The sequence below is a fragment of the Excalfactoria chinensis genome, chromosome Z (genome assembly GCF_039878825.1).
Source record: "Excalfactoria chinensis isolate bCotChi1 chromosome Z, bCotChi1.hap2, whole genome shotgun sequence".
Lineage (NCBI taxonomy): Eukaryota > Metazoa > Chordata > Aves > Galliformes > Phasianidae > Excalfactoria > Excalfactoria chinensis.
Genome location: NC_092857.1, coordinates 33,336,070 through 33,361,375, shown reverse-complemented (window position 1 = coordinate 33,361,375; position 25,306 = coordinate 33,336,070). Strand labels below are relative to the sequence as shown.

Genomic DNA, 25,306 nt, shown 5'->3' with positions numbered 1-25,306 from the left:
ACAGCAGAGCTCATAAACGAAATTGATTTCTTACCTAATGGTGCATCACAATATTTGCCACGTGAGTTGGCTGAATGTTTGAATCTTCCTATAGGAGGTTATTTCAAGATGCCCTTTATGTCAGTCACAGAAGCACCATTCCAGTGCCCGAATAACTGGGTCTGGGGAGAGGGGAGGGGCTCATAAACAAAATTTTACTAAACATTCTTTTCACTTATTGCAATTTCTGAAACCACTGTTTTTCTGCCCAGGTCATCAGCGTGATTCATTCTTAAGGGCCTAATACCAGTTGGGTAAGCAAAACTGGAAACTGTAATAGAATCATGGAATGGCTTGGGTTGGAGGGGGACCTCAGGGATCACCAAGCTCCAACCTCCCCACCGCAGGCGGGGCTGCCCACCTCCGTGTTTAGTAGTAGACCAGGCTGCCCAGGGAACTGCCTCTGAAAACGTTCAAAAAACATTCGTATAACACAGTGTTGATCAGGAGTGATATTTAACATCCAGCCAGCAAAAGCCAGTGGAGGAGCACTGCTTCAGATGAGGCTTCATAGGATTTTCGGTGCACCACGGGTTGTCGTGAGTACTCTTAAACTACCACACAACAGCTGTGTTGTGTTGCACGTGTTCCTGGCACACGGGATGACCTCAGCTGGGTGGCTGTTGAGCAGGGAGCCTGCAGGCAGCTCCTGGTGCCTCCTGGAGCTGACACAACTCCTGCGTCCTTGCCTTCATCTAAAAGTGCAGCAGGAAATTAATCTGAACATCCCTTTCGTTTGGCAGAAGAAGTGGCAGATGGGGCTGTTTTAAAAGCCTTTTAAAAGTTCAAACAATGAAAATGAAGTTTTACGTGTAATGTAAAATACGTGCAGCACCTGCCGTAAATACTAACGTGCTCTTGTGATGTTTTCTTTCTTCTACAAGGCAAAACTCAACTCTCACTTGCTCTGCTCCTAATTCTGAGAGCAAAATGTACCAATGTGACTGTGTGTTTCCTCTACCAGACCAAAATAAGACAACAAGTCAAGTGTAGAGACAGATGAGCATTTTATTTACTTGTCTTTTTTAAGTGAAACACAACTTTCCCCTTCTGAAAGAGCTTAATTAAAGCTCTTTGTAAAGCTAGGTTTTCGGTATGAAAGCAGCTTAGTAACTGTTAAATAAAGCTTTATCATTAAAATAGCAGCAGGAGTCATTCTGCTGAGACACAGGAGGCTGCAACTAGCCCTGCATATCAGATCTGTGTCCCTGATCCCAGCCTCTGGAAACACACTGTATTCCCAGTTAGCAGCATAGATGTATACAGAATAGAGCTTGACAAACTACCTGCAGCCAACAGCTTGAGCCAAATCACTTAGATATATCTGTCTATTAACTGTAAACTCACTGTGGCCTAGCGGTGAGGGTTGGCAAAATAATATTAAGTAAGCAATCCCCTGCACACCTGCAGAAAATCTGAGATGGCTGTGTGAATGCTTTCAGCGTGGATGGCAGCTGATACTAGCAGAGGTCTTTTTTATGTTCAGGTGGGACAAGCCGGCTAAAAATCAACAGAACTACAGCAGTATATACCGCATAAACATAGGCTTCAGCTCTGGCCATGGTCTTCCACAGGATATAAAGTGCATGCATGAATTAACTGCGCTTGCCTGAGCAGAGATGAACCAAGGCAGAGCCCTTCTGCTGTAGCTCTTGTAAACAGAGTTAAAAAAACAACTCTGTTCTAAGTGACAGCAGACTACAGAGGTGCAACAGAACAGCAGTGTATCAATCACAAAGATGCTAGTTGCACCTAAACAGCCTAGTTGGAAAGACCGCTTGCAGTGTGCTTAAGAGGGTTTGTAGAATGAGCTTCCCATTGGGAGTCTCAAATATGAGGATACAAAAATGGATGAGCAACACACTTGTCCACTACTTTTCAGACAATTTTCCTGTGCAGTGTGTATGCCTGACGGAAATGCTCTACTGAAGAACAGGAGCCCACTCAAAGTACAGTTTCCCTGACAACTCCAATAAGACTGTGAGGCCGTTCATGTTCTGTCCTCTGGGTCCTCCTCTCTGCTAGATGATCTTCACCTGCTGTGAACGTGCTCAGGTCACCGCAGCTCTCCAGATGCAGCAATCCGGGGTGCCGTCTGAAAGGCAGCACATGGGCCCTCAGCCCCATATCTTGTTGGGTAGGTGCCATCACCTTTAACAAGCAAACATTGATAAGGTTTGTTTTCAACCTCTTGCTCCATTTAAACGATTTCTTAGCCAACCAGGAAGAACCTGGTTGTGGCATTACTCATTTCCTAAACAAATAAATAAGCATTTCAGAGTAAAGCTGGTATTTGCCTAAGAGAGATGATGGGGAAAAAAAGTCCCATAGATTAAAGGAGTGAGTGTTGTCATTCTTCAGCTTCTGATTTTTTCCCGGTGAAAGCTGCACAAGAGTTAGTTCACCCCAAACCATTTCGTGTCAGGTATCATTTAAAGGAATGTCTTACTCCTGCAGAAGCCACTCAACTAACAAGCTGCAGGCCAGTGTGAAAAATAAATTCTCATTAAGTATCTTTCAGCATTTTTTGTCAAATCCGTTGTGGTTTCTGCCATTGGAAATCCTGCTACTTACGCAGCCTAAAGTAATTTTTAACTTGCTTTCCAGGACAATTTAAACCAAAGCTAACTCTCACAGCAGGTCACTCACACCCTGCTTATGTCAACTCATTTTTCCAAATGGTTTTTCACAATCAGCCAAAAGGTGTTTGATGAAGGTTACTGTGTCTAAATCAGTCTCTGTTCCTGCCAGTTGCTCCTCTTCTCCACCCCCAGTTCTTGACTCTGTTTGCAGTCTTCTGACCTACCCTGCTTTGTCAGGCACAGGGACAGAACGTCCCACATGTGCAGCCTCTCTGACTTTTATACAATCCCTATATTAAGCTAAAGTAAAGCACTGGCCCATGAAATAAGAGTTATGAATGTATATTCCCAAACCAAGGCCAGCCTACAAATGTGAATAATGAAACTACCTGCTCAAGGAAGGTAGCGCTGGTGATAGCTTCTGCCATGTGTTCTTCATCTGATTTTAAAACACATTTGATATTTTCCACCAACTCGTGTATGTCAGGGGTCATGCTGCAGGAAGACTGCTCCAGAAACCGTGCCACAAGCAGCTTGGTGTCTATGTAGGACTTGTAATCTACCAAAGATCGGGGTCTTGACCTCAAAGCTCTTGCTCTCAAACTGTTGCGCAACGTGACAGTGCTGAGTTGTGGCTTCATTTCAGTCTGAGTTGCAGCTTCGCAGCTGAGCACTGGACCTGAAGACAAAGATCAACCAAGCAAACAGTTTACTTGGTTCACATGCTGTTCAACAAATATCCAGTAACACTTCCATACCAATTCAGTGATGAGGCACTACACAGTTTAACCAAGTAAAACTTAACAGTCTGGCATGGTAGGGATGTTGTTCAAGGCTCTTCTTGTTGCTGTGTTTGTTCACATTGCAGAAAACACTTTATGAAATAAGAGTACCCATGCACTATGGCTGAGTGCACATCGTGGGGACCAACACCTCTGAACGCTGCTTTTCCATTGTGTGTTGGTCAGTTCTTTCTGCTTCTGCTCTGACCTATTAGAGATGGGATGAGTATTTAGTCTTAATGTTGTCACACAGAGCAGGTTAAACACAGCCTGTGGGGTTTGTGATCCTCCCTAGACTTTGTGTAACACTTTCAGCTATTAACAAACAACTGTTCACAAAATACCTAAAAATAATTGTTTCTCCAACTGGGAGCTAGCAATACAATGAAGCAGAAATTTCATTCTAAAAGCCATTCAAAATGACCTTGCAAGGACTAAACAAGTGACACTGCCGAGCATCAGTTCCACTGCCTTCAGTCTGAATAAAAATCCACCACCTTTGGTCTAAATAATACTAATTTTTGGCCCTATTAAAACAGTAAGAACACCAATAGGTTTCTCAAGTCTCTCTTTAAAGATGGCATTATTCCAAACACATCACCACCAGGATCAGATCCAAAGCTTTTCAGCAAGAGCAGCACAAGCTAACTTCAAGCAGCTTCTGCTGCTAAGGCAGCTGAATTCCCTTTCTGCAGCGGCTGCATATTCAACTTCCACGTCCAATCTGAATAGGCCTAACCCCTTATACATCAGCCCAAGCACTTCTGGCTGACAGACTGCCTCTCCAGCAGAAACACACTGCTCTGCTTTCTCTGCTCTGAATAGGCGCTGTGTCATTTAACTACTGCTTCAGCAGTAGATTCTCTGGGGTGCGGTGGTGAAAGCTGATAGGAGGAAAAGAGAAAACAGATGATGCAGTGGAGACATGAACACGTTCTGTAAAATACTAGGAATGATCCAGTGTTCAAAACAAATGGCCATTACAAACACTCCCCCATTTCTGTTTTGTGTGCACCAATACACATCAACAGCTACTACGGGGATTCCAACATGCTGCAGTAATAACTGTAAGACTCTGGACTCTGTTCCTAGAACTGAAAGACTACAGAGAAAGCAAAACTGAGGTGTTGAATGCAGTGCGTGTGACAAAGCACAGCCTGCATGCTATAACATAGGCACAGCTAGAAGACAGGAGTTGATGTTTGTAGGTTGTGGGTTCAGGGTGCTAACCCTCTCTGACAAATGTTTTCCTAGGGGTTCATTACCTAAGCAAGGACAGAGAAAGTCAAGTCACCTTGTGGCAACTGGCAGTGGAGCACAGGGTCACTTCTGGACCGTTTCTGTAAGGGACTGAAGGCTCTCCTGTGAACTTCTGCAGGCGTGGGGCTGGCAGAAGGTAGAAGGCTTGTTCTGCTGGAAGACTTGGGAATTTCTTCACCTGAGTAATCAAGAAAAGCAAAGGTGAAGGAAAGTAGATAGAAAAAAGCAGATCTGAGGGCACAATCATTTCAGATTACGGATTTTTTTGTTTGCTCCTCAATAGCCGTAATGATTAGACACAAAAGCTTAGAAGTGCTTCTATGTGAGCATCTGCCTGCACACACCAGAAACACTCACCTGAGGTCTGCTTGAACTTTTACAGAAACCTATTCACCTTATCCAAATGGAGTAACAGCAAATACAGCTTTGCTTCACAGAAATCTCTACCTGACTGGAGAGAAGGGTGACTTCCCAGAGTGAAAGCCAAACCCTGCAGTGCCTACAGTTCTCCTCCATATGAGCAGAAGTACCAAAACAAAACAGCATCCAGCCACAGAGGTCAGACACTGCTTGCAGTTATGTAGCCCATTAATCAATCATCAAGAATCAAAGACCTCATTTCATTCCAGTGAATGAAGCACTTGGTAAAATTAGGTCTTGGATGATCTCTACTTGCTGAGGACAGCAACAAATGCAATCTAGAATCTTCCAGGAAGAAGGAAGGGGCAGAGCTGGGAAAGCCATGAAGCAGGACCTAGCAACAAACAACTGCAGACTGAGTGCCAGAGGTGGACTGAAGAATCCACTGCCAAAGTAAACTCTCTAGTGGAACTGTGCTAGCAGTCACTTCTTGAGACACAGTGGTATTGGTGTTCTGGTGAGGGTGCTTTTTAATACTATTCAAAAGAACAAACTGATTTCATGACTTTAATGAAAATCCATGTTAACTTTACAGGTGTTAAAAGTGGTTTAAAGCTGAGTGTGCACTGAAAATACCCAGTTTGCAATGACCAAGGGCAGCTGCTGAGCACCCCCAGGCCTCAGGAGGTAGCCCTCCTATTACAATTGGCTGAGAAACTCCTGTTTGGCTTGACAGGGTCCCTGCTGAAGCTGGGATGCACCTTAGCTATCAGGCAGCCTTCACTTCCAGTGAGAGCTACACCTTGCCCACCCTCCCCAGTGGTGGCATCCAAGAGAAATGCCTGGTGCAGCAGACTGCCAGCATAAGCCATAGCTTCACTTTTTATTTATAGACTGTTACTCGACATCAGCTGAGACAGCAGGTGGCGTTCATCCACCCTGGCTGCAGCACAGCTCCTTGCTCTGCCCCTCCCTGCCCCAGCAGCACTGTTCTGGCCATGGCCCAGGGCACAGCATCCTTCAGGCTGCTATGAAGACAATGAGTCCGAACAGACCTGGCACACACCCACTGGTAGTAATACAGGAGGAGATACTGCTCAGTGTATTTTCTTCGATTCACTGTCCCTGCAAAGTTGAGGCATGTAGAAGAAACAGTGCTTATTTTCTCTGCTAAGGTACTTGCTTTCTTGTGCTTGAACTCAGCCAGGCTGAGAGTTAAAAGTCACTTTAAAGGCCACTAAGAGAAGAGGAGGGACAAATAAACTAAAAGGATGAGGAGAGAACGACGTGCTCAAGTCTGCTTGCTTGTGAAGGAAGATTTTAAATACAAGCAACACCTCAAACAATGCCTTACCATGGCTTCTTTTTCTTTCCTTTGTTTTTTTTTTAAACTTTTCTGACCATCCTTAGCAACAAGTTGCCTCTTCTATAGTTTTTCCATTTTCTATTCTCACAACTTAAAGCAGGAACCATGCAGCCTCACCTTTGCTATCCTGTATCATTTTCTGTATCCTGTAGTTTCTAAGCGCCCAGAGGAAGCAAGTGTTGCTTTACCTACAAGAAGGCCTTCACAGAACAAAGCTTTGTGCTACCACTTCTCTGAATTTCTTTCTGTCCATCACAACCGATGAAATACCAGAAGCACGTGTCAGCTTTCAGCAGTTTCAGTTTAACTACTGGAGTGTAAGGGAAGCCGGAATGAACTGCTGTTCAATTACAGTGTGGTTTTATGCAACTACAGATAACAAATCCTAAGTCTTGTCTTTGACGTTTGCTGAATTCCTGGGCAAGCTATGGAAAAACCTTGTTGTGAAGCTAAACAGTTGAAACTGTCTACAGTACACAGCGGCGTGAGAAAAAGAAGTTTTAAAGGCCTTTTTCCTCAATATTCTTGTGGTGTGATCATCATGTAACTAGATAAACAGCTATTCATAGCACCAAAGACAATCTGTACAGCAATGGCATGTTAAAACGGGAAGTGAAATAGATTTTTACCAGATCCACAGTGAACAAGCCACCTGTTGCTTACCTGGGAGCCAGCAATGTTTTAACTGCAATTGCATGGAGCAACAAATAGAAAACCTATGCTGAGAACAGCTTGGAGCAATTTCCAAAGTTTTCTGAAACAATGCTGAAAAACGCAGCATCCACTTGTAGTGTAGCCATGGTGGTACAGCAGTAGAGGCTGAACCTTCCCACCAATATCCCATCACATGCTGATGTCGCACAACAGATGGCAGCAGAGGGGCTCTCTGACAGAATGGCATCTGACACGGAAGTGCGGATGAAGCAAAGGTGTGGCACTGATTTCCTCCATGAGGAAAAAGTGGCACCCACCAACACTGGCTGATGCTTGCTGAACACTAATAGAGCACAGCACAGGGAGGCAGGGGGCAGCGTGTTTCTGCAGCAGTGACAGCAACAGTGGATCACCTCTGGTGGTGCAGAATTTTACAAGCACAGCTTGCAGGCTCTTGTTAAGCGCTGGTGAAAATGCACAGCTAATGGTGGTGACTACATTGAAAAATGGTATTTCGTAGCTGAGAATTTGCACTATCAAACAGCGCCGATGTGCTCTTCCTAGCTATTACAGTTTCCATGGAAATTAACAGGAGGCATTACTTTTGGAGCAACCTACATGTTCTTTCTTTTTGTTGTTTGCTGTTCAAGTACTTTCTTTTTTTTGTAACTCAAGAGTTAATCCCTGTTCCTGCTGCCCAACCATAGCTCTGTATCTCCGGGCTTTCAAAGCCAGACGCTGCATGAAATCACTCCGATTGGGCAGAACTGTCCTACAGTACTTTTAAAATGCTCCTACCTGGCGAAGCCGGCCTGCCTCTGCTTTCTGCTGAATCAGCAACACCTTCCTCACCTGCTTCTTGCAGTCTGCTCTCCTGGAATAAAACAGAAAAGCTGAAGAACACAAACCGGCACCAGCACTTTTCAAGAACTGAAGCATTCACCCTGAACTGTGCAGTGAATGTAACTGCACGGTGACTACGTTATATGGGCTTTGCTCCACTGTAAAACTGGCTAATCTATACAATCAATTTTTATCATCCAGCTCTGCCAATTTCATCCTGCTGAGCAGGAGAAAGGATCAGTGAATATGGTACAGACTTCCAAGGTGAGCTGCTTATCTTACTCTTACAGCAGACAGACAGATGACATTTGGAGACCCCTACAAACCACACCTGCTCAGAGCCAACCTGGTTCACCACAGCTTCGTAAGGAGGAGGTGGATCCAGGGGGCAGAACACTTCAATGCCTTTAATCCTCGCTCCATAAATGTGTGGCAGAGGAATCACATCAGAGCCCAGCATCCTGTAACACACAACACGATACGGAGCTATTGGCATGGCATCCCCTCAGCATGCAAACAGCTCTGCCGGCACCTTGTGCCTGCTCCAGCTTGGGCTCTCAGTAGCAGCTCCTAATACCCCCCCAGAGCCACCAGGCCCCCCAGGGCAGGAGGAAATGGCTGGCAAGAAAGTATCCCAGCAGCACAGCCACCAGGATTTCACATGTCCCCAGGCAGAACCACGGTGGAGCCTGCTGCAGGTGCAGCTTAGCAGAGATGGAGGTTTACCTCACAGATCCAAATACGGGTGGGTGTTCAAAACACTGTAAGCCAGCTCTGATTGTCATGAACTATTAAATTCCTAATTATAGATGAAATTCAAGATACTTCTAGTCTCACGTTACATGTTTTGATGCAGCTGCACAGGAAGAGGCTAAAGGCTATTTCTGCGATGATGCTTGGCTGAAGATATTACAGGCGATCAGTTCACAAAGGCAGATTTGTAACATGAGGCAAATAAACCTCATGGTAAAGGTTACTTCTCAATTTTCACTAAAGAAGCCTCAAATACAGCTGAAATCTCAGATGTTTTTCTGCATCATCCTCCCCTCAGATGGCAGCTCACAAGGGAAAGAATTCAGAGCATCCTCTGGAGAAACTCACATTAGTCAATACTCCTTTTGGCACTGGGGCAGTGTGGTGATGGACAGCCTGCTAAGGGGAGCTTGCCTCCACAGTTTTCAGAGAAGCCTTTGAATCTGGCTACCTAAGATTTTCTCTGCTTTTCCTTACGAGTTTAGGTACTGACATGGCCCAGAAACAGGCACCTCAAGAAACCACACATTTTGTTCTCTGGATCTTCTTCTGCCTTACAGTCATCACTGGGTTGTGCTCTGTGTACAGAAACACTGCGCTGAGGAGAGTCCTTCCCCAAGAGACTAAGGCTTCTCTGGACACAAAGTGAACAAGAATGGCTATGAAAAGGATCCTCATGCCATGATCTGAAGGGGCAGAGAGAACAGAAATGCCAACAAAAGGCTGCTTAGACAGAAAAGGAATGAAAACAAAAACTAAAAATAAAACAAAAATTAAAAAAAAAAAAAAAAAAAAAAAAAAAAAAGATTTTGGTAGCCAGTCATTACTTTTCTATTTAAAAAAAATGGGATAAATACTTCAGCTACCTTCATCTGCCCCAGAAAGCTTCAAAACCATCTAAAGCTTTCCATCAGTCAACATGAATGTCCCTCTGGCATTACACTTTTCAATTATTCCACATATGTGCTGAGCTTACAGCTGCTGCACCGCATAACCAAACAGATCTTGAACCTTAGTTAAATGTGAGCTGGCCTACACAGCTCAGCTACGTCTTGAAAATCAGTGCTGCACAGAAAAACTGCATGGTGTTAGATCTCATTAGAGAATACGCAGCCAGAAAAGCATTCCCTTAAGTGCACTCTGTTTTTGCCTAATTTCCACTCTCTCTGCAGAGATCTACAGAACTGTAAGGTTTAGGTCCATGTGTGAGGTAACATCAAGTAGCACCCTTGCTAAAATGGTGACACAGGGGTTTGGAAGTGGCATGGGAAAGAGTAGCAAAGGCCGACTCTGGGTGCCTGCTCATCACACTCTGAGTGAAGGGAGGGCCCATCTTTGCCACCTCCTGCCCTCACACCTCCACCCAGCAGCTGCACACGGCTTTGTGCTCACAGAAATGTGGCTCAAAAGCAAGGCCACACAGAGCCACTGAGAAACAAGTGGTGTGGGGCCAGCCTGAGAGCACATCAGGTCTGAGAACACACCGTGTGAGAAAACAGATTAGCGCTTAACCAAATGCCACCAATCCCCAAATAATAAGTATTTTTAAACCCGACTGAGATAGGCTTCTGGGCCTCCTTCACACAGCAGGTGCCTGGCCCAGGAAGGCAGATGACAGGCATCAGTGTGAAGAAGGGGCCAGTCCACTCCTCAGTCACCCCATAGCCTTGTGTCTTCAAACAGTGCTTTCAAACAAGCAGCCCTGCTTCACAAAGCTGTAATCTGTGCTTGGATGTTATCAACAAGATTTAATGCAGTAACAGGTGAGGCAGCTGCATTATTCCAGCCTGCAAGAAGCTCAAATGCAGCCCAGCAGACATTGCTGTGTTGAAAAGACAAACACTGCTGCACAAAAGATATGCCATCAAGGCTGCTGTGCCTGACAAGGACAGCAGCCTCTTCCCAGGCTGGGAAGCTGTGACAAACACATTCCAATAGACACCTCCGCAGCCAAAGAGATGGCTACATGCAGCACTCTGTTGAACAAGCAAGCACATTAGGTGCTGGAACCAACTGTCATTTATCGACAGTTTTCAGTGAGGTCTGGAGTTTTAGATGACTTTCTCAGTGTAAAACTGTTGTCTTATCATTTTCTAGGTAATCCTGCAACAGAAATGATAACTACCTCTGCAAGACCCATGAGGTCACACACACTGCTCCTGATGAAGCAATGAAATAAACAAAGTGCTCCTGCAGACAGCAAAAGGTGAGAGTTTTAAATGAGTTCAGTGACTCAGCCTGCTTGAGCATCGTGGTGTTTTTGCCTATAAATATTCAGCCTCACTTGAGTAACAAACTAATAAACAAAGCCAACCCACCAGTTGCTATGAGCAGCATGTAACTACTGCAGGATGAAGAGTAAGAAAACCCACAAGCCCCCACTGAATTTCAGGAAATACAGAAACTTGTATGTCCCAGTAAGAAGGAAAGAGCAACTGAGGCTTTACCTGCGACTCATTCGTGGAGTAAATGAATAAAATGTTGCAAAATACGATGGAGGTGGCACAGGTGGGACAAAATCTTCAGGGTCTGAAATGTGACCTTGTTCTTCAATTTCTTCTGTAGAAATCTGAGATTCGTCCTAATCAAATGCAACTTCTGTTAACAAAGCTTCCAACTGAGATCCAACAAATTACTGAACTGTGTAATCTACTAATAATGTTAGTATGACTGTTTATATCAGGCAGTGCCTTGCACTCACGTACTATGCAGGATCTTCTTGTTGCAAATATCTGTAAGTAACGCAGGGCAGCTGCTATCAAGCAAACTGTGGTGGTGAGAGCATTCAGGGCACAAAGAGCAAAGATAACTTTCTGAAGAACATGAAGATTATGGAAATCAAAAGATTAAATCAAGGTATTTGTAAATGTCAAAAGAAAGAAAAAACAAACACAGAAAACACAAAGATGACCATGACAGTTACTTCTTAGTAACATATGTGATGCAGACTTCTGCATTCATGATCCCCAGGACTAATAATTTGCAAAAGCTTGTTTTGCCCTATAGAGTTTCCTGACAGAGATCCAGGAGGCTTTAATATACTCAGATGTGATTTCTAGGCCATCTATTCATCCTAGAACTACAGTCTTCCTCTTAGCTTTTCAGTGGGAAACGCAACTGTGAGATAATCACCATTAAAGAAATGTTAAAGCTCTTTTATAGCTGAAGATGATATGGCCTTGAAGTTGTACTTCAGTAGTTTGTAAGCTAAGAAGGACTGAGACTACCAAAAGAGATGACAGAGGCCTCTAATCATAAGCTTAACCTTACAGCGTCTTTACTCATGCAGTCTCATCCAAACCAAACTGAAGCTTTGATTGCATAAAGCACAGAAAGGACAAGAACTCTTTGTTGGATAACTTTGAACGCACTGTTCAAGACCCAGAGATAAGAAAAAAAAAAACAAACAAAAAAACAGCAGCAACAAAAAAAATCCCCAAATGTCCTGATCAGTGTGTAAGACCAGAAGATAACAGAATATTTCACAATAAAATCATCACTTCAGCACTGTTTCACACAAGTTCAGACTTTATCAAAGCAGTCATTTTAATCAGCAAACATAGGGTACCTTGAGAAGGAGATGAACAGCATTGCATGACTTCACCGGGAAGAGCTTCAGCGCATTCTCTTTTTCTGTGCATTTAGTGGGATGAAATTCTTCACAGCAGAAACAAATCTTGTTTTCACCCACATCCACCTTTAGAGAAACAAACAAACCCACTTTTTAAGGTATAAGCTGTTCTATGCAACATTTTCAGCTGTGCAACACAGAACCTCCGTGTTAAACTGTACCTGGACTAGAATATAGACTTATGAAATTAAGTTTGTACAGTTCGGTATGCCAAAGATTAATGCATCATAAAGCTCTTATTACACAAATCTCTTACCTGAAACAAGACATTAATATGCTCAAAACATTTAAAAACAATGAGTGCTACAGTGACTACTGAACAATTTTAATATCCAATCTTCTGCAAGTACATAGCAGCCTGAAAATTCTTTCTTAACTGACATATAAGCCATGCTATGTTTGGAGTGGATACATCTTTGATTGATGGGTTTATTCTGTATCTCTACAAATGGAATGGTATCCAAACTGTAGTTTCAACCCAGTCAAACCAGTAATCCTTATATCTGCATACCACTGCTGTTTACAACTTCCAAATTAATATCATTATCTTAGCTTTCAAGTAGAAATGTAATGGTTCTGTGCCTTGAGATGACTGTTTAGCTGTCAGATTATCTAGTTATAGTGTGAAATGTTTTCCACCTGCACAAACCACTAGGCAGAATAAATCATGATTTCAGGAACATCTTTCAACTGTACCCTATGCTGCTTCCAGCCACAGAGTACTCTGAAATTCCTGAAACATTTAACGACTTTGTCTCGAATAACATTAGCAGTTCTCCATACTGCTTCCATATATCGATATCAAGTGCTTACAATCTTGGACTCTCATTGCACTGGGCTAACTGACCTAGTAAGGAATTGAAGATAGATTTCCGTGAATGAAAATTAACAATCAATGATCCTTCCATCAATCCTTAAAAGTTCTGCAACACACAATCACCTTTATCACCAACTTATTCTATATTGTTCAAGCTATGTTACCCCACCTACTCTTGTATTTAAACAGACATTCTTCTGCTTCTTACAACATCTATTTGACAAAAGTCTTTTGCATTATAGCGCAAACTGGATTTTCCTGCAGTAGAAGTGTTGTGAGAATCCAACATGGTTTAGTCTACCTTATTTATTTCCCTCTGGTGGCTCTCACTGCAAGGTATGAACATGTCCCAGCCAGTTGGAGCAAAAGGGGAAAAACTTCCACCCACAAGCTAATGAGTTAGCGCATTTATCTTTGTCAAATGACTGTAAAAATCCTTTATGCTTATTCTTAAGTGGTCCTTACATCATAGTCAGCACATAATGCTGGCAAGAGGAATTTTTTCAAGATCTATTTGGGAACCCATTGTACAAGATCAGCTGTGTCTTCAGACAGAGGCCAGCTATCAATGAAGTCAAACAAAACCATTTCTGGGACAATTATGATCTTTCAAAACCCTTCGCAACGTACCTTCTGGAGGGATTTTACCTATGGGAGATAAACAGCTTATGAAGACACCAGACCTCCCAAAAGCACGCACTTGTAGACACAGATAATAAAAACAGTGTTGTGGATTTCAGCTAGTTTGTTCACAAACTGAATTGAGTCTAGACCTGAAGGAGCAAGGTGCCTTTTTTAATCCCAACATGCTACATTTTAATTGCTTTACTTGCATCTCAAACACTAGAATATTTTGTGATCTGAACATGGCTGCTGATGTGGCATGCTGGGAAGAAATACGAATAAATCACGTCTGCTCACCAGATCACATCTTGGTACACTGGACACAAACTGAGCGCCTTGACATCCCAGTATAAATCCAGCCAGGTTCAGCAGCACACAGATGACAGACAGCAGAACAAACAGGTTAACCTGAAATAGCAATGCAAAGTAAACAGTAGAGGAAACAGAATTGCATGTCAAAAATCACAACGCATCTCAGAAGTTTTCAAAATCTCCAAAACCTACTGTATGCCATACCCTGCCACTGAATTCACCTCTCAGCATGTCTGAATTAGTAAGAAAGTGGAGGATGCAAGATCTCGCAGCAACACTGATCCTGCACAGAATTTCCAAAACTATACTGTAGCATAAATAGATGAAAAATATTTGTTGAAGTACAGGGAAGACAATTAAGCTCCAGCTTCATGATTTTCTTTCTTTCCCCCTGGCTACTGAAATCTGAACATCAAGATTCATAAGTCAGGCAATATCTTCCTTGGAAAAACAGCAGCAGCAGGAATAATAATAGAATATCTGAAAAAACTACAAGCAGAAGCACTGGATAAACAGAGTCCTACCTTCGTGTAAGACCTTACAATCTGCAAACTGCGCTTACATAAGAGTATATGGATATGGATTTTAAATACAAGTCAGAACTTTTCTAATTCATACAGGCAAAATTTTCCATATGGGAGTTTTATAGGTGAGAACAGTAGCTTAGAAACAAATAACAGATTAATATCTGAACAGGTTTACATTTTGAGCACTCCGTTCTACCAAACAAGTACTAGGTCTTTCATGTCCTGGAAAGACACAAAAGACCTCCCCAAACATGCACAAAGACAGCAACAGCATTCCAAGTGAATTGAGCTGATGTATCACGGTTAGCTACTTAGACAACTAGACCAAAAGTAAATCAGAGTCACTCTATCAGTTTTGTGGGAAAACAATCAGTCCTGAGCAGCTCAGAGCTGAAGAACATCATAATGCAAGCCCATTCTTTAACTTACATCTCACTACTGTCAGATTTTACCCCAGCTTGACCGTAACACTATCACACAGGAAGTTTTAACCTCAATAAACAACTACTGAAGTAGTTCTTAGCACTTCTCAGAAGGAAGACGGGATTGTTAGACACGCTGCAATAAAAATTAAGAGGAACAGTATTTTTAACTAACTTTACATATATCATAAAAACATGTAAGAGGTTTTTTTAATGTTAGGATGCACTCTGAGTGCCATTTGTTTATCTTCAAAAACAAAGAATCTGAAATTACCTTACGCAGTGCCTAAGTAAGTTATACTCTAAAAAGCACTGTGGTAGACTTGAGTAACTGAGATAATCCAGATAAAGACACGAGAAAAGGTATCTCCTACAAAGAAAGCTTTATATCTGTGTTCAACACAGATCACCGTAAGCTAGAAAGTAGTTCTATAAGTGAATGAGAAGCTGCTGAAGGAAAACAAGGAACGTTTTATCCTTTTTCATCTTAAGGAAAAACAGAGGTCCTGAGTAAACAAGTCACGAGCCAGTTAAAAAACAAAAACAAACAAACAAAACAACAACAACAAAAAAACACCCAAAAAACAGCAAGAAAAATACAGCAACAGCACAAGAGGAGCAAAACCCAAATATTGGTCCTCTGTTTCAGTACAGAATCTGTACAAGAAACAAGCCGGCATACAACTGTACGTATAAAACTGAATAATCCAGACTCCTAATGTAACAGCTTGCAAAACTATAATGATCACAGAGATCTTTCTAAATTACACATGTTAAAATCAAAGGAGAAAAGGGAAATAACCATTATTATACATATGGGAAGGAGGGATGGTCATTTGAACATTCACATTCTAGTAAATTCTAGCAGACATAAATGAAAACTCCCCTGTATTTTATTGTTTGTAGGTCTACGTGTGACTTCAAAACATAATCCCCCCCTAAGACGTAGGACATAAAAATAATTCTTCTAACTAGTCTGAATAAAACAATCAGGATCTGAGCCACACCTGATAACACACCCACATCTCTCAGAGGACAGAAATAAGCATATGGCAGAACTTGTCAAGAGAAAATACCCCCTTTTTTTTTTCCCCTGCTGATTGCTAGTTAGCATTTCCAGAGAAAGGCTGAGTTTGCAGGCTTCCTGGCCTGTGCCTTTCCCACTGGGGACCACAGAAATGGGCCCAGCACCCAAATGTGTCTCACTAGCACTGAGGGAAGGATCTCCTCCCTTGCCTGCTGGCAAGTCTCCACCTAATGCAGTCCTGGCTGCCGTTGGCCTTCTGTGCCACAATCACACTTCACTGTCTCATGGTCAGCAGCGTCTCTGCACGGGTCCCCAGTGCCTTCTTCCAACAGGTAGCCCACCACTGCTGCCTGTTGATTGAGCTTCATGAGATTGCTCTCTGCCCATTTCTCCAGCTGACCAAGTCTGAGTTAACAGCAGCACAACCATTCAGTGCATCAGTCATTTCTCTCCACTTTCTATCGTCTGTGAACTTGCTGAGAGAGCACTCTGTTCCATTGTCTGGATCATTCATTAAGATTTTAAATATCACTGCACAGCACTGCTGACTGGCCTGTGGTCAGGCTGTGCATCACTGACCACCACCCTCTGAACAAAACTGTTCCTTCAGTTTTCAACCCACCCCACCGTACATTTAACCTGCACTTTGCCAGCTGGCTTTATAAATCACCTCCAGATGCAAATCTAAAAACCTTCACCTTCACTACACACCAACAAGTAAAAGCAGGTGGTCCACGTTATTCCAGTAAAAGAAGGACCCACTTGTATCTGAACTAGGAGAAAAATACTCCTACACTTAGAACAGGCAAAGACAGCTGTGTTATTTTAAAAGCCCAAATAGAGGTAACTAGTCTGAACTGAACTGAGCTGACAAAAATAAAAACAACCCAAATTTAGTTTTGCTCACTGCCCCCATCTTCCGAGTGTTGAATACACATGGATTATGAACAGTTGCAGAAGGTTTGGTGAACACTTCTATGAATTAAACTCCAGGAAATCAAAGTGTATTCTAATGTCAGAGACAGTATCTGCTAATCTCTTGCATGGATGACCTTTTCCACAATAAAAACAAAAACAAACCAGAAACATCCTGCCCTTTGCGGACCTGTCTAAATGGTGTCAGCCAGCCAATTCTGTTGAAGTCAGTGGCACTTTTCTCATTAGCTACAAAAACAGCTGCAGCAGCAGCAGGACAAACTTACATGATAAGGCCATGACCCTATAATTTATTCTGTACAGGCAGATTACTTGCTGTCCTGCTGGTGCCACTGTCAAAGACAATGTCTAAATGCCAGGGAGAAATTGCTTTGACTTTTAATATGTACACACATGACTGAGGTGCAAGCAAGCACTTAAAAAGTAAGTGAAAGGAAAACACTTTCTGCACAGTCACCAGCTCTTCCCTGTGTACATCCAACATACAGGCTTTATAAGCATCCTTTTAACAAAATTTAAGTCAGTGTACTAACTTTCCATAAACACACACAGCAGCAACAGCAATAACTATGTGTTCATTATGTGACCTTACTAATTTCCTATTTCTTGTACCACATGGAGACCTGCAACTCACCTATCAGCATAGCATTACACTGTTGCCAGCAGAGCTAAAATTTAAGAACGACGTGAGGAGTTCAAGTGACCCTAAATATTAAGTATCTTGTTATAAATTCTTGATGTGTATGTAAACAAGCAACAGGAAGTTTACACGCATTCTGAAAGAAGCTACATTTCTTCAGTTGAAAATAAAAAGAAGAGTGCTGTGGAAGGAAGGGGTTTTGGAGCGGACAGGAAGAAAATCAGCTTCTGTTCAGGCAGAGAATAGCATCCAGCCCAGAACTTTTAACAGCCGATACCCAAACCACCTCAGGAAAAACTAACAAACAACCCCTTTCCACCATTTCTTTTCCAACCTGGATAATTCTATGATTCTATGCAGAGGTTGTGTTTTTTTTTTTTGTTTGTTTGTTTGTTTGTTTTTTTTTGTTTTTTTTTTGTTGTTTTTTTTTGTTTTTTGTTTTGTTTTGTTTTTTTTTTAGAGATGGGGTACTGGTTAGGCTGCGGTTGGACTTGATGATCTTCAAGGTCTTTTCCAACCTGGATAATTCTATGATTCTATGATTCTATAAGCACATTTGGGCAGGCACACACAGGAGGAAGCTTCTCATCTGAAGTAAAGATCAGAGCATGAGCAGCACAGGCTGACTTCCAAAGTCACTTGACAGCTGATACCCAGGACAAATAAGTCTCAGACAATCACAAGCAAGGTAAGGTGTCCGAGCCAGGGTTTCTCAGATGCCATGTTGCTGAAGACCACACTGGCCCTACAAGAAGGTCTGTCAAAAGAGCTGATGACAATTCTGTTTTGCCTCACAGCATTCTATCTCTACGACCTGATATTTGTTTCCCATCCTTTCCTGCAGCCATTCCTCTTCAGACTAGTTTCCTATTGAGCGTGGTGCTGGAGGCCCATCATCAGCTGTATCTGATAGCCTTCCCTTTCCTTTTCCTCCAGAGGAAATCCCACCAATCCCTGTCCTCTCCCATCACCCCTGACTCCTACAAGCACCACCAGCTCCACTACCAAACAGCTGAGGATAAATCAGCCCTGATGCCCAGGCTGCTGGCCAGTGAGGCCTCCGATTGAAACAGGCAGCTGCCTTCCTCTCCTCTCCATGTCACCTCATCCCTCACCCCCAGCTCTTGGCACTTTCAGCAGGCTGGCACCTCGCAGGGGAGCAGCAGGTATACTCAGCATCCTCCAGCCCTACAAAGGCTATGCACACCTGGGGGCTTTACACCATGATTCAAGCCCACACGGTGAGATGCCATTATCTGGAGCTGGGGGAGAAGGACAGGAACTCTTTGGAGAAAATACACCACCCTTCTATTCAGAGGAACTGCGCAGTAAAGGAGCTATAAGCAAACAGGTGTGCTCCCTGCCAGGCAGCTCTGAAATCCTGTTATGAGAGATGCCAAAGAGCCTCTTCTAGAAAGACTCTATACACTTTAAATGGGGTAGAGAAAAGTGAATTCCATTGGACAGTCCCTCAGAGACTAGAAACAGATATTAAAAATAAAAAAATAAGTTAATACAAGAAGTCTCGAGAAACAGCATCAGCATGTCCCTCCCATCATGGGAGGACAGGACAATCTCCTGGTGGGCATGTCCTGTAGAACCCAGACAGAACGTGGTTTCATTGCCAGCTATGGGAGGGAGTGGGCCTCAAGGCACACCTCTGCCCCTGACTACAGCCTCCTCTGAGAGCTTCTGGTGCACAACAAGGCAAACTAAAAGTTTATACAGAACCACCCCACCTGGGCAGGTAACAAAGCTGTCTGGGAAATGCATTTGAGGGATTCCAGAAGGTACCTGGAGCAGAGAGTCAGAAGAAATTATGGAACCTAACAACAGCTCTCCATAAAAAGAAAGAATAGGCCTATCCTTATGGATACAAAGGCCTGTGCAGACTGAGACACAGCCACAAATAATACTCATCACTATTAGTTCTACATTTACCTTATGCTGTAACTGTTGAGCACAGTCCAAGTTCTCCACACAGACACAACTAAACACTAACTGCTGCAACGCAAAATGTGAATTATCTTGGATCTGGAACACTCCTCAGATTTCAGGCACAGGTCTAGCGCATATACCCAACACACCAAATATCTGAGTTCTGCTGCAACCTCATACAACCACCTTCAAGTGCAATCAATCCTTTCTGCAAGGCTTATTTGCTACATAAAGGCATTTCTGCACTGGGCACCTGCTGGAGCTACTGCTAGGCGTGCCAGGACAGCCGTGTGATGATGTCTGAGAGCTGGCTCTGTGCTATTTCTGAACAGGCAACGGCAACAGGGACCCACTCCAAAAGCCTGCAGAGAGGAACCCCCATAGTTCTAAAGCACGTTTGCAAGAATCCAGTACGAGAGCCTTTCATGAGAAGCAAAAAGTGGAGGGAGTCACACCAGGAAAGGGGGTCTATTTTAGCCCTGAATGTTTTCCACTTTCACTTATGAATGCCATAACCCAAAGCTGTACTGTCTGACAAGGCACATTACTTAGCTCTTTAGGACACCTACTTTTGCAACTCACATGGCAGCTGAAAACTCCCAAGAGAAAATATTCAAGATGCCAGACAGTGGATATAATAGAAATGTATCCCCAAAAAAATGTTCTTATAGAAACTAACAATCTTTCCTCAATAGACCATAGCTAGTTCAATGTATGACTTTCTATGAAAGTTAGCTTCCTGATATTTTTTTTAAACTGAAGCCCCATGTACCAGTTAATGCTGGTTTCTTTTCTTTTTTCTACACTTCACAACAATGTTGCTTTAAAAAATTGTCTGTAAAATGCAAATATAAAAAAGAAAAAAAAAAAGAAAAAATGGTTCACAGTCTTAGTAAAACTGTGGAAGGGACCTCAGGAAGTCCCTGGTGCAGCCTCCTGTTCATTGCAGGGTCAGCTCTGAGATCAGATGCATCTCAGGAACCTCCCTGCACAACGTCTTAGGGCATCCTGTTACCATCCGCTCGCCCATCCACCCAGAAGATCATTCGACACAAATTAAAAGGGGAGGGAGTCTGTTGCTTCTCTATTTCAGTAAAACTAGAAGGACCCACAAAATTTACACATAGGAGGCATGAAAGAATTGAAAAGTCTACAATAGGCAAAAGGCAACGACAACATCAAGGGCTGCAGGAACAGCACAGAACTCACGTAACACTGAATCAGGCACTACCTACAAGCCTCAGGCATTTTGAGAAAGATGCAACTATATTTATTTTCAAGAAAGCGTAGTCCTTCCAGACCGGGAGGCTGAGATCAGGCTCTTCTTTGTATCCAAAGCAGCAGTACAAAAACTTGTTTTGCTCCTGGAGCACCAAGCAACACAAGTCTGAGAAACACAGCTCAGGCAGAGCCTGTTCTCTGATGCTTGGTATGTCTCAGTGATGGCCACATGGACACCTCACACATCCCAAAGACACACTGCAAAGAGACAAAACTGCTTTCTCCCGGAGAAAGTACTTCAGAAGTGACAGTAAAGTGAAAACAAAACCAGCAAAACCCACCTTCAAATGCTTTTATGCAAATCCCATTTCCGAGACTTCGAGAGCTACCCAGCTTCAGATTTCACTTACAAGCAGAAGGAGCTTACACACCCTGCACATCGATTTTCTCCTCTCAGAACAATGTAATGTCAACTGTATTTGAATCGCTAGCACTGGGTACTGTAGAACAGCAGTGCTTAGTTTAGCTCAGCCTGCCATCACACACTTGCACAGGACAAACGAGCACAGCTTTCAAACCAGCTACCTCTAAGGTTTAGCAGCACTAACTCAGAGAGATGAACCATCCATATTAAACCAGTATTCTCCTATATCTACACAGAAAGTGTTCTGTGAACAACACCAGCACATCCTCCAGGCATGATGCTCTCCTGCCCTTAGCAGTCTCCTAGAAGGACTCCAGGATGTATGAAGAACTCAGCCTTCCATGGTGTCTGACTTCTTCAACAATTACAGCTCTGCAGTCTATAAAATAGACTCAACAGTACGGTCTTGTTTTTTCTTCAAGGAGAAAGAAGCGGAGCTGTTTAACCAATGACTGCTGATAATCTGGTAATTCCTTCACATCTTCTGAAAATTCTCTCACAACAAGTTTTAATCCATACTCACCAGCAGTATCATTGGCCTCTTCCATGTTGTTAACCCTATGATTCCAGACAAAATTACCTGTAACATTAAGAAAGCAGCATTACCAAGAAGGGAACTACTGTTCAGAAAATGCTATTTACACAGTATTTGCCACTGCAAGTATTTTGGAGCGTGAGAGCAGCGCTGAGATGACATGGGGCACACTCTACAGCAGAAACTCAGAGCCTGCGTTGATGAGGTTCTTCACCCCATAGAGCACTCCATGGGAAAACACAACTGGAACTGAATTTTTTATCTACTATTTTGCTTCCTCACATAAAATGTCCTGAACGTCAGACCGGCAATTCCCACACCCATCAACTGCCAAAAAAAAAATAGTTATGTCCAACCTAGGACATGTTTTCCTGCTACTCAGCCAGCATGCCAGAGAGGAAAAAGAAAGCAGAAGCATCCCCTCCGCAGCAGGGGCTGCTAATCAGACCTGCTGAACCACGGGCTGTCCCCACAACTTCATCTGAGGACAAAACAGTTAAGGAAGGAGAAAGCACTGCTGCAGAACTGAAGCAACCCACACACCCAGATACTCCTCACTGGATGAATGAGAACCAGAAGGAAAGGCAAACTCATTTCTCAGCTGGTCCTGGGTGCGAGCAGGGACTAACTTTAGTTTGGGGGCCTTTGTGACTAAGCCAATACAGACTGCACTTCCACCCCAAAACCAAGCAGGGACACAAAGGGGAAGCTGCCCACTAACATCAAATCCCTTCAGCCGCTTCATTAACCTGACATGACTGATCTGACCTAGCATAACAGGCCTACATGACTTGGCCAAAACACCTCCTGATATCACCACTGCTGTTGCAAAAGCACATACATAACGCTGCAGTTTCATAACAAACTTTTTTTTCAATTCTCTGAGCACAAAACGGACACGTGCTTTTATAACAAAGCACACCAATGCATATAGGAATTGGTGTTCTTCCTTAGGGACACCAACACTGGTTTCATTATGATTTAAGGTATATGGAAGAAATGCCTTCCTCAAGAGTGTCTTTCATGAGTGCATCACAAGAAAGGTGCTGTGCCTAAGATGAGAAAAAGGCATACACTGAATGGCAGCTGCCCCTAGCGTGCCACACTGCTTCTGGATGAGGCGTTTCACTCATGCAGCTATGCTCAAAAGACACTTCTGGTCATTTGTTAAGACTGACCATGTCATTGTTTCAGAACCAGCATGAAAAAAAAAAAAAAAACAAAAAAAAAAAAAAAAAACAACCAACAAAAAAAAGATCTTTATTACTATTATTATTAAGGTAACTGGACATTTCCAGCTTACACGTGCAGCTTTAGAACACTTTGGAAATATAAGCAAGGTTCTGTGCACAGGGTTAAAAGAAAGCCCGCGGCTGCCAGAGATCTAAATAAACTCTCTTTGATTTGGAACGAGAAAGAAAAAGGCGAAAGAAAAGCCCAAGACAAGACAGGAACGTCAGGGGAGACACCACGCCGCCATCCGTGCGGCTCGGGCTGCCGCCCGGTTCAGTCTGGAGGTACGCGCTCCGGACGGGCCGCCCGGCGCCCCAGCCGCACGCCGCCGAGCACGCCGCTCCGGGCTGCGCTGCGCGGCGGGGCAGGCTGACCCGAGGCCGGGGCCTTGTCCCGCCGCTCAGACAGCGGCTGCTGTCAGCACGCAACAGGAGAGGGGAGCGCCGGCGCTCCTAGCAGCGCCGCCAGCAGCGATCCCGGTGCCCGAGCACGCGGCTAGGAGCGAGCACGCACCGCGCACGAGTCCCGTCCCGCCGCCCGCTCCCGGGGACGTACCGAGGAGCCGGCCCAGAAGGGACACGCGTTCTTCACCTGCGGGGCGCCGCTCAGCGACAGTGCCCCGAAGCTGAGCGCCACCATGCAGCAGCCCAGCACCAGCTGCAGCAGCCCCAGCGACAGCAGCGGCCGCGACGGCAGCAGCCCGGCGCCCGGGGCGCGGCGGGCGGGCGAGGAGCGGGCGGCGGGGCGCGGCCGCGGGCAGCCGGCGCGGCGGGAGCGGAGCGGAGGCAGCGAGGGCTCGGCGGCCGCGGCGGGCAACGAGCCCGGCGGTTGCGTCGCGGTGCCGGCGGCCGGCGAGCCGGCGGAGAGCCCCGGGACGGGGCAGCAGGAGCCCGGCAGCACCACCGGCAGCGACATGAGGGGCGGCCGCCGGCTGGGCCGCGCCTGCCCTCCGCCGCCCCTGTGCCAGCCCACCCGGGCGCCGACTTCCTGTGGCTCTGCCCTCCCCGCCCCGCCCGGGAGGTGCCGCCGGGGACGGGCCCTGCCGCGGCTCCGCCGCTCCCCGCCTCGGCGCGGGGGCCGGCACCCGGCGCCCCCCGGCCTCGCCCCGCCGCGCCCCGCCCGGCGGCCGTGGCCATCGCGGCGCTGCGGCCGCCCCTCGACCCGCTTCCCTGCCCCGGCACCGCGCCCCTTCTCCTTCGGTCGCCGCCGTGCCGCGGTGGGTCCCGAGTTCTAAAATAGCTGCTCCGGGAGGAGGCGGGAAGCCGCCGGGTTGCCTTTCACGGAGCTGGCGGGCGTCCCGGCCCGAGGGGAGCGAGCTGCTCTGTAAGCAGGGGGTGCCGAGGGGCGGTGCGGATCCCTCCGTCCCTTTTGTCCTCTCCTGCTGGGGTAAAAAGGGCTGCTGCGCTAGTGGCTTGTCCCCGTGCTTGTTGAAACGTTCCAGGAAAGGAAGATCAGGAATCGGCGATCAGCGCCGAGCTTTCTGATCAGCGTGTGTGGCTTTGTATCTGCTGGGCTTGTCTGGACGTGAGCTCAAAGAACATCTCAGACAGAAAAAAAAAATCCAGCTTTTAGAACTGTGTGAAAATAAGCTGTGTTAAAGGCGTCACTGTCTTCACTGGACACATGCCACATACGTTGTAGCAATGTGTAAGCTTTGATCCAAAGGAAGGAGAACCTTTGGCGTTACAGGTAGTGCTTTGGAACTGAACACGTTGTGCATTTCTGCTGACTTGCTACGTGAAGTTTCAGGATTTATGGGACTCCTTACCCAGAAGCATCTCTCTGCCAGCCAGAGCCGTCCTCTTGCAATAAAGACACCTCAGTACAATTTATGTGCCAGGGTTTATGGACCACCGGCCAGAGCAGCAATATTTAATGCCCTAGTGGTTAGCGGGCTGCCCAAATGCTGCTGCCATCTGTGCTGCATGACTGTGCCCCCTAACTCAACTAATTGATTAGTAAACATGCAACTTCAGCCTTTTCTGTGAGGCTATTGTAGAGCTGATTTGCTGCTTGCTTCATGGCTGTAAGATTTGGCTTTCATGTGGTTAAAACAGATTTAGAGATACTGTAAACAAGCTGAAAGATAACCAAGCCCCTGGAAAATGCTGTGCCTGTGCATTTCTGGGCTGCAGAGCAGATGCCACAGTGTTACATGTCGAACACACAAAACAGAGCCAAAGTCAGAGGTTGCTGCATCAGAAGTCAGGTTTCAGCCCTATCCAGCTACCATCTTGCTTAGAAAAATATAAAAGCAGGAGATCTGCACTTCATCCGGTGGATGGAATCTTCTATGATCTCCCAAGCCTTGCCATTCTCCTACACTTTCTTTGAGCATAACTTTCTTTTTGCGTTCCCTAATTACAGGCTGAGGGAGGCA

General features: G+C 44.8%; 1 protein-coding gene across 2 annotated transcripts; it reads right to left on the bottom strand.

Annotated features, from left to right (window-relative positions):
• Positions 1 to 1,027: 1,027 nt before the first annotated feature.
• Positions 1,028 to 23,904, bottom strand: ENTREP1 (endosomal transmembrane epsin interactor 1). Of its 2 annotated transcripts, none has more exons than XM_072359751.1 (11): positions 23,482 to 23,904; positions 21,682 to 21,738; positions 14,009 to 14,119; positions 12,208 to 12,336; positions 11,345 to 11,452; positions 11,087 to 11,220; positions 8,218 to 8,347; positions 7,842 to 7,917; positions 4,698 to 4,841; positions 3,011 to 3,300; positions 1,028 to 2,190 (listed from the first exon to the last, which is right to left on the bottom strand). In XM_072359751.1, exons 1-11 carry the CDS (start codon positions 23,839 to 23,841, stop codon positions 1,984 to 1,986), a joined length of 1,746 nt encoding a protein of 581 aa, XP_072215852.1. In that variant the 5' UTR covers positions 23,842 to 23,904; the 3' UTR covers positions 1,028 to 1,983. The 2 variants fall into 2 exon arrangements, with proteins under 2 accessions (XP_072215852.1, XP_072215853.1); XM_072359752.1 differs by having other exon boundaries at positions 8,233 to 8,347.
• Between the last annotated feature and the right edge of the window lie 1,402 nt (positions 23,905 to 25,306).

Excerpts from the sequence above, each read along its gene's own strand:
- ENTREP1 (XM_072359751.1), bottom strand. The coding sequence starts at position 23,841 with ATGTCGCTGCCGGTGGTGCTGCCGGGCTCCTGCTGCCCCGTCCCGGGG. Across the intron at positions 14,120-21,681 it reads AGAGGCCAATGATACTGCTG|GTTAACCTGTTTGTTCTGCT; the intron begins GTGAGTATGGAT and ends TTGCTATTTCAG. Across the intron at positions 12,337-14,008 it reads GTGTACCAAGATGTGATCTG|GTGGATGTGGGTGAAAACAA; the intron begins GTGAGCAGACGT and ends GTTTCTCTAAAG.